Here is a 12248-nt window from a genome sequence, read left to right as displayed (position 1 = left end):
GAAGAGGGAAAGCAGCACTTATGTAAGGGTATTTTTTTTAATGTCTGCATAAGAATCAATTACAACCTTTGTGTGTAGAATATTTTTCTATCAGTTTAATAAAGGTCTTCATAGAATCATGGATGGATTGGAAGGGACCTTAATACCCACCCAGTTCCAACCCCTTGCCATGGGCAGGGACACTCCCCACCACATCAAGTTGCTCAAAGCCCCATCCAATCTGGCCTTGGGAACCTTCACAGATGGAACATCCTCAGCTTCTGAGGACAACATGTGCCAGTATCCAGCCACACACAGAGCAAAGAATTTCTTCCTTGTATCCAATCTCAATCTACCCTCTTTTCATTTAGAACTGTTACTCCTTGTCCTATCACTACCTGCCCTGCTCCTGGCTACAATCATCAATTCTTGGCTAAGAAAACATAAACATTACATACATTGCCACAGTGTTTCTCAACTTCAGTGCTTACAAACCCAAAAGTAAAGAAACTAGGCTTTTAAATCTGTAGAACGCACACACATAGATACATAGACAGCCCAACAGGTTTACAAATCAGATTCAAGACTAGAATGGAAAAGAACTGGCACGAAACAGATTGAGTAAGTAGAGGAATTTTGCCTGGTTCCTGTCTGCACTGAATCACATCTCCATTTCCCTTTAACTCACAGGCTCTGGATTCATCAAACTTGATGCAGTTGAAGAACAACAAAAACAAAAGAACACCCTTTTTCTAAATATATTTAAACATTACAAATGAGAGGAACAGGATAGGGTTGAACCAAGGAAGCATCAGCTCTATTTCCTGTGTTGTCATTCATTCACTCAATATTATACACTAGCAGCTTGCTGATAGCAGATCTTGCCAGCACCAACCCAGGCTAACGATACCTGCTGGCTTTACTCACATCAGCAGCCTTGCTGGGGGATGTGCAATGGGAGATTTTCTAGATAAAAATGGCAGCCTCACAGCTGGGCTGAAAAAACTGCAACCAGCAGAGATAAGGAAGCCAGAAAAGAGATCGGTAGCCCAAAAGAGTATTGTAAGACCTTGTTTTGCTGAGTTTAGTATGTTTAAAATATTTTCAAAGTAAAAGCACCACAGTCAGGAAAGCTCTCTTAGTAATCTGATTTTCAAACAAATGAGCAGAAGGAAGTAGTCAGATCTCCTGAGGAACTTCCACAGCAGCAATGCAGGCAGGAAAACTTCTATTCACAGCAAGTGCTTCTGGCTATCTCAGGTTCTTGAAACTTCAATGAGAGTTTTTTCAATGAGAGTTTTAAAAGATTTTATCTGATTTGAAAGGAAGAAACCTTTTATTAGCAAATGGGTGAGAGCACTACAAGAATACTTAAAACTGCTTATGTGCCCACAGCGCTTGCACACACACACACACACAGATTGTCAAACGAGTAGATCCTTCCATGACCAAGGAGCAAATCACTGAATGCATGAGAAGGAAGTGACTCAGACTGAAATTCATAAAGGACAGATTGAATGGGACAGGATTTCCGCTTACAGCTCTTTTTACATGGCAAGGCTCCTCTATGGAAAAAAAAAAACCATCAAAAACAACCAGCTGACCCACTCCCATTCAAGCTTTAAACCAGCCTTACTGCAAAGCTACGAAATAGATTTCAAATCAGGACTCCTCCAGCTGATCTCCAAGTCCTCTGCCTGTACAAGACACCGTCCATCCTACCACAACAAACACACAGGTCAGCTGCTTTCTGATTATAAGCCATTGGTTTTCTTTTCTTTTTTAATCTTACAATGGCAGGTTTCCAGTATCCAGTATAAGCCAGAAATCTTTATTTACAACTCTGCCTCCCAAAAGAAATATACAATGCTGTCACTGAAAAAGGCCAGAGGAAGCACACATCGTTTACGTACTCCTGCATCATTTACTTACTCAATTTTAGCACTACTGATGATGCTATCACCCCACTGCTTCCAAAAGTGCTGGAAAAAAAGGCATTCTTTTAATATCTGCAGGAAGCAAGTTATTGACAGAAGGCAAAACGTTCCTTAAGTGCTTACTCATGTGCACAGAATAAGCAATTCATGTGTATTATGATAGAAAAATATGTTGCTAACTTAAATATCTCATGCCCTGAAATTTGGAAAAAGTAGAGTTGTCCTTGCATTATATGATGAACATTTTCTTCACTAGTGTTCTTACAGCACTGTGAAATAGTCTCACTGTAGCTGAGGTCCCTCAAGGCTGCAATCCCTCTGTGGTTCTGCTGCAGACCCACGCTAGCTTCCACCTGGGACCTGCAAGTTTCTGCTCCAGCAGCACATAGGGATCCTAACACCCCTCCTGCCAGCAGCTCACAACCCACAAGCTGCCACCACGGTGTTCTGACACACAAGCCACACCATGAACCTGCCAGCTGCCATTCCACACACACACTGACCCAATAGGAATCGATATGCTGTGAAACCCAAATCTCAGTTAAATTTGGTTAAAGGAACCTATCGCCTTCAGTTCTCCCTCATCCTACTTCAAATTTTCAACCTTGCCCATGGCAACAGAGGCTGGAATTGGATGATCTACAGGGCTCCTTCCAACCCAGGCCACTCTACAATTCTAAGTTTTAGGCTAAATTCATACATTCCTGTGTGCCTCTCAAGAGGTTTTTGTAAGCCCGGCTTTCCAACTCAAGACTCTCATTCTTTATATATGATGTACCTTTTATAGTTTTTCCAGGGCACTCTGCAATTTTGGAAGCAACAATACAGTGTCATCAAATTTTTAACTAGTGGCAGACTTGAATCTACACACGCAGAGCTAAGCTGAAGCAGTTTCCATACTTGTTACTTATGGCATTCTTTTTCTCAGTTACTCTGAACACACTGCTGTCTCAGCAGTACGAATCAAAATTACCAGCTACTTCTTGGCTGCTTTTACCTCTCACCTCAATTACCCATAAGGCCACAAGTATTGATAAATCCCCAAATAAATCAAGAAGAAACACAGAAGATAAATAAGCAGTAGCAGAGATGATTAGAAGCTTATGAAAACAGTTTTGTTCAGTGGGAGCCATTACAAAGCCTCAGTGATCACTTTCCTTCAGATATTTGTGTACTAGTATGCATGTATGAATGCACCAATAGACTGAGGTGGAAAAACTCATGTCTTGAGTCATTTTTCTTTATGAAAAAATGATTCCTATTGAGAACAAAACGGATGAAAGTCAATTTATTAAAACAAATTATTGAGCTAAACTAAAGTAGAACTGGCTATGTGCAGAATGGCTTGTGGTAAGCTACAGATGAACTAGGTGAATGACCTTCTGTTTCACTGTAGACTTGCAATATTTTGATGACAAGCTTCAAAAAAAAAAAAAAGTTGAAGAAAATTATTTCAGAAGTAGCCAGGTCCAGCTATGAATTCCAATTGCTAAGATTAAGCAATTATTTGTCATGTTTCTTCTGTTTCAACTAACTGATGAAGCTTCACACAAACTTATTTTTTCAGCAATTATCCCAGAACATCCTTGCAAGATTAATACATTCCCCCAGAAGAGAGAAGTAGTGCTACTTAGCAGTCTGGTCTTGGTTAGAGCTCAGTTGTTCCCAAGGTTTTTGTGAAACGTCAACATGCCTGTTTGATAAGAAAATAAAATCAAAAACTTGCTTGCAAAACGCATTTCTCCAAACAGATAAAAAGAAAGTGACACTGCAGCTACCAAGGAATAGTCATGAAAGATAGGAGGCAACGGGTTCAGCTTACAAAATAAATACAGTATAGCAAACTCAACGTTTATATTTACCTTCACACTGTATTAACACTGTCTTTATGTGTGGGTGGTAGTGTTTTTTGGCTTAGTTACTAGATCCATATACAGGCAGTTGTAAGCTGGAAAGGTGCAATAAAAGAGAACTACAAATAAATAAATCTGCCTTTACCATGTGGCTCTTGTTCGTTAGACTTCGGGCTGCTCCTTGCTCTGCGCTCTGGCTTCTTCACTCCTGGTGCTCCCCCACCACTTCCACTGCTTGCCCCATTGTGGCTCTTTGCATAACCATTATATACAGTTGTGCAGCTGCCTATATGGCTTTTGTAGATGGATGAAGGAGGACTGTTCAGACGGTTTTGGCGATCAATCTGCCTGTCTTTGAGTTTTTTGTGCTGTGGTTTGCTGTACTGATCTTCCCTGGTAATATAGCTGGACATCCCATATAGTGGTATGATTTCTGAAACAAAAGATTTCATTCACATTAACTCAGAACAAGATCACCAAATTCCTGACCATCTCCAAATTAAATCCCACATCTTCTCTGCAATTACCTCCACAACATTTTTTTTTTTTTTTAAAGAAAGTTTTTCTGCAGGATTGATGTTTTTTTCCCAACATCATACTAAGCATGCTCACTTGCTGTTTGACATTTCATAACTCTCTGGATGTAGGTGCATGTACAAATAAAACAAGAATGGAGGCAATCTCTTTTTCTCCCCTCCTTTTCAGTCTGAGGCCCAAAGGAAAAAAAAATCTAACAAGACAAATATTTTGGAAAAAGCCTTCATAAATTCATTAAGCACTCTAATAGATTCTTCCCCATTGCTGTTTCTGGTACAAGCCCTCAGACAAATGGGAAACAGTAGACTAATATTCATAGGCATAATATTCCAATACTCACCGCTTCAGTTATTTTAGTGTCACAGATACAGGTCATATGATTGAGGCAATCAAGGATTTTTTTTTTTATTTTTATTGCTTAATTTCTGGATTTTTATTGCTTGTTTTTAAGCTGAACCAGTCTCTTGCTATCTCCTGGCTATAGAACTATTCAGCATCTGCTTAACCAATGGCTGAAAATCCCTGTGTTTATTTAACACACTCCAGTGTTTGCACACAACATTTTGTTACGCTATCTTTCAAACTGCACTGTTCTCTTTTCAAAAGAAACATTCCTCACCTATTTATCTGATGAGCTGCAGTGGCCTATTGGTGTCCTGTACTTTCCATTTCCTCCCCCCAGGATAAGGAAATTAAATGTCAGCTGTAATGTCCATTCTGCATTAGGAGATGGTCTGTTGGTCAATTGAAACTTCAAAGTGAGTCATCATTAGATATTTCTCTTTCTGTCTCCTCTTGCCTTCTCCAGAAGAGTCTCACTTCTGGTGATATGACTTGAAAGTATTCTTTAAAGTGTATTAAGTCCAGGTATTTTGGGAGTAAAAACATGAATCTCGACCTGACTTCCATGTATCCTGAGCAACTTTGCTGACTATTAAATTTGAGTTCCACACAGACTTCTCTCCAGGATAGACGAGACACCGCAGTGCATATTCCAGACAGAAATATGCTATTTTCACTTCTTTTATGGCAATTACTTATGACCTGATTTGGGTTGCCATGTTACTCCTTGGTACCAGGTAGTGCTTTTCAGTGACTTTGCTGACCAGACTCAACCAGAATAACAAACAGAAAATGCCTGTTATTTCTTGGAAAACTTCTGTGATTCTGAGCTTCTGAGGGACAGAAAGCACACTGCTGCCAACAGGAAGTGGTGTTCAGCTTCTCCCACTGGAAATATCCGTGGCAAGTCTTGCTCGGATCTAGCCCTCCTTATCCATCCTCACTCCCAAGCCAGGATTTTGTCTTTTGGTTTTCTGTACAATGCCGCACGCACCATGACAATGAAGAACGATCAGCACAACTCACAGCCCTACTCTGAAACACAGGATGAGAATTTCCCCTACTCTGTATGTATGAATTAAGTTAAAATTGGACTTGCTTCCGTAACCTAGAGTTGCACCGTAGGGCTATCCTGTGCTGCTGCACTCTGGAAAGTGACACGTGCTGACAATCTCTTGCTCCAGTAAATAAAGGAAACTCCATCTGTGTTCTCTAATTCATTTGCCACTCTTGGTTTCACTGGCCCTTAACATCAGCTAAACACCTGAACAGGTGAGAAATGCCAGCAGTTTTTTCCAACTCACCTTGTTCTCCATATAGTGTTGGTGGAAGATGATGCTGCGGGAAAAACTGTGGTGGCATATCCCCAGGCCCAGTGACAGGAGGATAAAAAGCTGTATGGGAGTTGTGAATGAAATGAGGATGGTGTGTCAGGTACGGAGGTAAGTGATGGGTCGGAGAGATGGCTGAAGGGTAGCTGGGAGGGTAACACTCTGGAGACTGTGGGGTGACCACCACCCTCCGGACACCGGTGTTGTCTTCTATCACCTGCAAGGGAAGGCAGGGACAGGGGCACATTATGCAGCATCTGAATTGAACATGGTTTTCAAACAGCACTGTTTACAGTTTGTTATCCCATTAAAAAATGGTTGGTCCTTATGTTTATACATAAACACGTTTCTAAAATTAATATCAGCACGGGTAAACACAGTGGTGATGTGGCTTTTCTTGGAGATTCAGATAGCCACACTCATCACTGGGAGACTAACTACTGCCAGCGATAACTGTGTGGGTAAGAGACAAAACAAATACCCTGTATTTATAGAGTAAAGCAATTAAGAAAGGAACAGAAAGCACCAGAATAAGAGTACTCATTAAGACCAATCTTACCTTCTGCATATAAAATTTCTACCACTGATTTTGACAGTGGTACAGAGTTAGTAACAGCTGGAGATTAACCGGCAGTGCTGTTGTGTGTGCACAGAGACCTGTCAGCTGCAGGAACCTGCTGTGCTGACACCCCTTTTCAAAAGAATTGCTCTGTTCACAGCAGGTATTTCTAATTGTTAAAAGAAACCATAGGGCAGCAGTTTTTTCCTGCTACAGAGCTGATCTATATGTCCATGTAAATCAACTCTCAAATATGCATACCTTGGCCCCAAAGATCAGAGTCAAAGCATGTAAAAACAGATGTAGAAAGGTGGAAATGTGCTTAGGCTGAAAAAAAAAAAATGGTTTTCAGCTCTGGAAAAAGTATATTTCTGGAGAAAAGTCAGCCAGCCCAATTTCAGTCCAGACTTAGGAGCCAAGCTATTCTTGAAGCATATTCAAAAAAAAAAAAACTGCCATTCCTGGAACTTAAAAATACAACTGAACAATTAATACTCCTTTAATTCTGAAAGTAAAAATACTGTAGAAAGGCGTGCAAGAATTTAGACAACCAGTTTGGCTGTCAGAAATTAGTTTTTCTAAACTTTCTGATTTCTGACACAGGGAAGAAATAATGTTTGTGATGGATGTATTGTATGAGAAAGGTGAATGCAGAAAGGCACAGCTTAGCGTCCCACCATTTGCAGTACAAACAGAAGGACAGAGAACAAAGCCTCCTGATGCACTGATGAAGATGCATCATGCTAAGGCAGATAAGGTCTGGAGAATTTTAGATGTCTGCCACAAGATATGATCACTCTCAGGCATTTGTCACTAATTGGAGATATTTATGCCCCACCAGCATCAGCAAAAGAAATCTTAAAAAGATTCCCACACTCCCGTGTCGCTTGTAACATCATAGGGTCTTAGCCCAAACCACACAAAAAACTGTCTATGCTGACCTATGCTGAGCAGAAGCAATCATGACACGAGCACACCACTGTTCCTGCTGCAGGGTGACAAGCCTTGTCACAAACAGTGCTGGAGCCATGAACAGCAATGCTCCAGCGAGTACAACCCCACATCTCAGGCATCATCTGAGCAACTTACACAGGGTATAATTCAACAGCATTAGCTGTCCCAATTCTTAATTCACACCACTTGTGCCCTAAGGTTATGTGAATTATGCCTGTAAGCTATAGGCTGACACCACAGACAAGGACATGGATGAGCTGTCTTCCTTACAGAAAAAATTTTCTATAGAAAGTAATTCAGTCACTTGTAACTGATTTTTTTTTATATATTAAGAGATGTGTTGCTTGCCATGCTGAATAACCAGAATAGGAATTGTTTAGCTTACTTTTCCTAAACTCTTATTTTACAACCTAAGCTAGCAATTTGTCATCTGCTAGCTTTCAATTTCAAAGATCTACAGACCCTAGAAGACAGCTGAGCCTGGGAGATGGAGCAGCACCTCAGTCTGCCGCGTTCTCAGGCCTCCAATCTCTGCTGTCAGGCTCTACTCAATCCCCACATCCCTCATCCACGTATGAAGTCTAAGACTTGCTCTAAAATTTGGAGGAAAGTCTTTTTGCAGTTAGCGTGAGTGAAAGCCAAAATGTCTTATTTAAGGCTGTACATGAAAATGCTGAGACTTAACTCTCTTAGATTTCTATTACTATTTAATTGAGACAGCAAGCTCCTGCATTTTGACATGAAAAGTTTTCATCCTGACTTTCACCAGGCTAAGCTCCAGAGCCCTGATGGGTTCAAGCCCTTATCCATGTATCTACATCAGATGACATCTGGATCCTGTGCTCTAGATGAAAGAGGGATATGTTCAAAAACAGTTTTAGACAGAAAGCTTGTACTCTGTAGCAGCACCTCATGTAAACCAGTACTGAAATTATTATGATTTCTCTTCCTAAACTACCTTTTAGAGAGCAGGGAAAAAGCCTCCAAGTCCTTTTGACAGTCTTTTTGAAATTCTATTGCTGCTGAAACTGCAGAACACCAGCACTGTGAGAAAAGCCAGAGATCAGGGGATGAGCAAGCCTTCCAAATGACTTTCATCAAGAAGTTAGGAAACTAATATCTTTTGTTTCCTCTAGACCACAAATGCTTACAGCATTCCTGTTACTTCATGTGCATGGGTTCCAAACGAAGGCAGAAACACAAGGGAACCTGCAAAAAGTCACTTCCTTTCCTTGCCCTATAGGACGTTTTCTCCTTAAACTCGGATTTATAGATAGATACGTAAATTTTAGAAGGAGAAGACAATGCTTAAATACAATATTCTGTCCTTAACAGATCATGAAGTTGGCATTGCATTAGGTTTTACAGGCATTGGGTAACTAAAAAAAAAAACCACCACCACAGGGATTGACTGAGACTGCAGACACCTCCAGATTTATAAAACCTGCAGTTCTATAACCATCATCATTCTGGGAGATGACACTTCTTCAGCCTAAGACCGAATAAATTAGTTTTGATAAATAAATAGTAAATAGCATAACTTAGTAGAGAAGTTAAGCTTTGCTAATTTAAGAAGAAACCTGCAGCTCTTCACATCTCCCTTCGTGTCGTGAAAACCAGAAATTTGTCAAGAATGCACTATCCACTAAACAGCCTCCAATTCAATGCTGGAACCTTAACCTCTGTCTCCAGATATAACAGTAATATCAAAAGTAATTGTTATTAATATAGTGAATTAAATTTACAGAAAACAAATAGTTCTGGTTGTTCAGCACCTAGAGCTGAATAAGTTATCATTAGTTTGTGTTTTTCAAGCAGTTATTAGTTAAACTGTCTTTTGCAATTATTTTTTGTGCTTGCTGGTGTAATTGGCACGCCGCTTTGCTAACTATTTTATGATTGCATAGTTCTACGTGATTATCTTCAGAAGATTAATTAGTAAGTGAGATGCATGATCTTTCAGGAGAGTTTGGATAAACATTACTCATACAAAATAAAATTGCCTTCTTTGTTGGTTGCCATGTTTGGAGAACAGCATTTTTTTCTTTAATGTTATTTGTTTTGCATTAAATATAGTACTGTAGCAATGAAAACCAAGATGATTTATATATATGTATATCACTACTCTACGTTCTCTATTTTTCTCCACTAAAATTTAATACTTCACCTGCAGGAAAAATTCATCCGTTCTTTTTGTACAGGTAAGCTGTACTTGGATTTTGTAAGTTTCAGCTGAAAGAATACAATCATTGTTATATTCTGTGACACACATCTACTGAATAGACATGGTAGCACGGAATATATTTACATTCCATTTCAAAATCCTGCTCCTATTTCACTTAAACCTAACGTGCAAGATTCAGCAAGGATAGCTGGAGCACGGCCACTGGGTGGACCATGACCAGTACTTGTGGAATTTCATAAACTAATTTGAAACTTCATTCATAAATCAATCTGTACCAGAAAACAGTACAGAATGAGCTCATCTTCAAGGCACTTAGATGTTAACATTTTATTTATTCACTTCATTTTTTAAGGATGCCAATCCAAGCTCATGCCAGTCCTGACAAGTTTAGCATCGATATCTTTGTCATCCACTGCATACAAACACCAGTATTACACTTACACCTTAGAAAACAGTCAGAAGAACATCCCTAATGCTGGCAAAAATATTAGTATATCTGAAACCTCGCACAAGACTGATTTTCAGGGCCAGTGTTCATGGACTGCAATGGCTCAGAACGTTACGGCTTGCTCTGTGTAAGGCCTGCAGAGCCTTCCTAGCGTTCAGCAGGATCATCCTACTAAAGGATGACTCTATTGGTTGCAGCTCACAAAATACAAAGAAAAGCTCTGTGAGCAGTAAGCCACACAGAAACAGAGTCTGCGGCTAAAAGCTTGTGCTAGACAAGTTTAATTTGGAAGAGAACAAACACCTCCCAGCATACAGAATTTACCCAGACACAAAACCCTGAGGATGTGTTGGATTTTCCACCGCTTTAAATGTTATTTAAAGATCTCCCTCTTTCTAGAGGTTACGATTTCTTTCCATCAAAGTCTGAGTGCATTCAATGCGTAGCAAACCACAGGGCTCAGCACGCAGTGCGGCCTACACAGCTCCGCGCAGCACCGTCTGCGCCTCGCGCTCCTGCCACCCCGCCAGGCCCTTCGCCTTAAAATAGCTGCGGCCGAGATTGCATATCAACAACTCTGTAAATAAAAGCAACGTGGAGGCTCAGACCAAACTTTCATGTCCAATTACGTATGAGTAATTCCTCAAACTCAGTGGAATTACTCCGGATTTGCTTCAGCGAGAGCAGCCTTCGGCCAATGGCCCTAAGCAAACAAGTTCATGGTCATGCTTTTCCATATTTCCATTATTCAAGTTTTCAGCAGAACGCCCCAATTCTTTTCCCTTGCCATTCTAAGTTGTGCTCTTATCGATAATCACAAAACAGAGTTTTTAACTTCAAGACAATAGAGCACAAACAAAAGCAAATTAGGCAGAAGCATTTGTTACAATCAGAACTCATTTGATTACTACACACTTCCAACTATTATGCACTATGAAGCAATCTGAAAGGAAAAAGGGCTGCTCTCCACAGAGTAGAACACATTCTGCTGCTGAAAAGCACTGCATACACAGTTCTTTCCCTAAAACTTAATTCCAGTTGCTGGAAAATTTTCTTCAGAAGAGGTTTTTGGGTTTTTTTTAATTGGTTAAGAAACCAAGAACTTCTTTAGTGGGATTATTAGACTGATCCACAAAAAGCAGAGAAGGAGAACCAGGTTCAAAAGAAGTTACAACTCTAAGACTTTGATCACTTGGCTTGCCAAAGCATTTCAGCTACAGCCAGCCCATACCTTAGTCCAGGAAATGAGATGTATAAGCAGTTTAGTAACAAAATGGCATTAAAGTTATTTCAGAGGAAGAGCAAACGCATCCCAAAGCCTGCCCTGTCCCTCCTGTTTGCTCCTAGTTCTTTAGGCAGGGCTTTTTAAGAGGCAGAGGGCTAACAACAGCCTCCGCACTAGGGGGATATTTCCATTCTGTTGAGAAGTTAAAATACCACAGAGTGATTGCAGTATTTTGTGGGATTTAAGCATGACGCCATCCACAATTTTTCAGAATTAGACAAGCTCACATTTCCTGGGGAGGGAGGAGGGATTCCAGGACATCATATGTTTTCTACTTAACAAGAAGTCAAAATGTGCGCATCCAAAGCTCTTATTTGATCCATCGGTGCGATCTGAAATGCTTTGTATACTTTTAGTAAAACTTCTGGTCTAGTACATGTGTCACGGAAATTAATACAATAAATCTGAATATTATATCATTTGCTGTTACCCTGCCTTATTTTTTTTTTTTTTTTAACTATAGAAAGCCTCTAATCTTTGCAGGAGATGGAAGGAAAATTAAACAATCATGTGATCAAATTTCCTATTTACATAAAAAACCAGCAGGTGCTCAAGAATATCAAAAACCTGAGAGCTTTGTGAAAAACCTTTTCCCACTTTTTTTTCCCTATAAATACAGAATAGATAACTATCATAGCCATCTTAAAAACAAAACACTCAGTTCTTGACAAGTCAGTTTTTGCATGGATACCACTGAGAACCCAAAGTGTATTTTATAGCTACTTCCACCACCCTCCTACCACATACAACTGTCACACTAGAGCTTAACACATTACCCACCAACGTGGACAGGTAAAGAAGTTGCACATGTAGGCTCAAACTATATGCACAGCTTTTG

General features: G+C 40.0%; 1 protein-coding gene across 2 annotated transcripts in view; it reads right to left on the bottom strand.

Annotated features, from left to right (window-relative positions):
• Nucleotides 1-12248, bottom strand: part of FNDC3B (fibronectin type III domain containing 3B) — a 147682-nt gene that overhangs the window by 70849 nt on the left and 64585 nt on the right. For both annotated transcript variants that reach the window (XM_031614564.2, XM_031614565.2), the window contains exons 5-6: nt 5953-6196; nt 3915-4202 (exon numbers count right to left, since the gene is read on the bottom strand). In XM_031614564.2, the coding sequence (XP_031470424.2) occupies nt 3915-4202; nt 5953-6196 (532 nt within the window). The remainder of the gene's footprint in view (nt 1-3914; nt 4203-5952; nt 6197-12248) is intronic.

Source organism: Phasianus colchicus, chromosome 10 (genome assembly GCF_987193195.1).
Source record: "Phasianus colchicus chromosome 10, bPhaCol1.hap1.1, whole genome shotgun sequence".
NCBI classification, from domain to species: Eukaryota; Metazoa; Chordata; class Aves; order Galliformes; family Phasianidae; genus Phasianus; species Phasianus colchicus.
The sequence above is the reverse complement of the archived record's forward strand: the minus strand, read 5'-3'. Positions and strand labels throughout refer to the sequence as shown.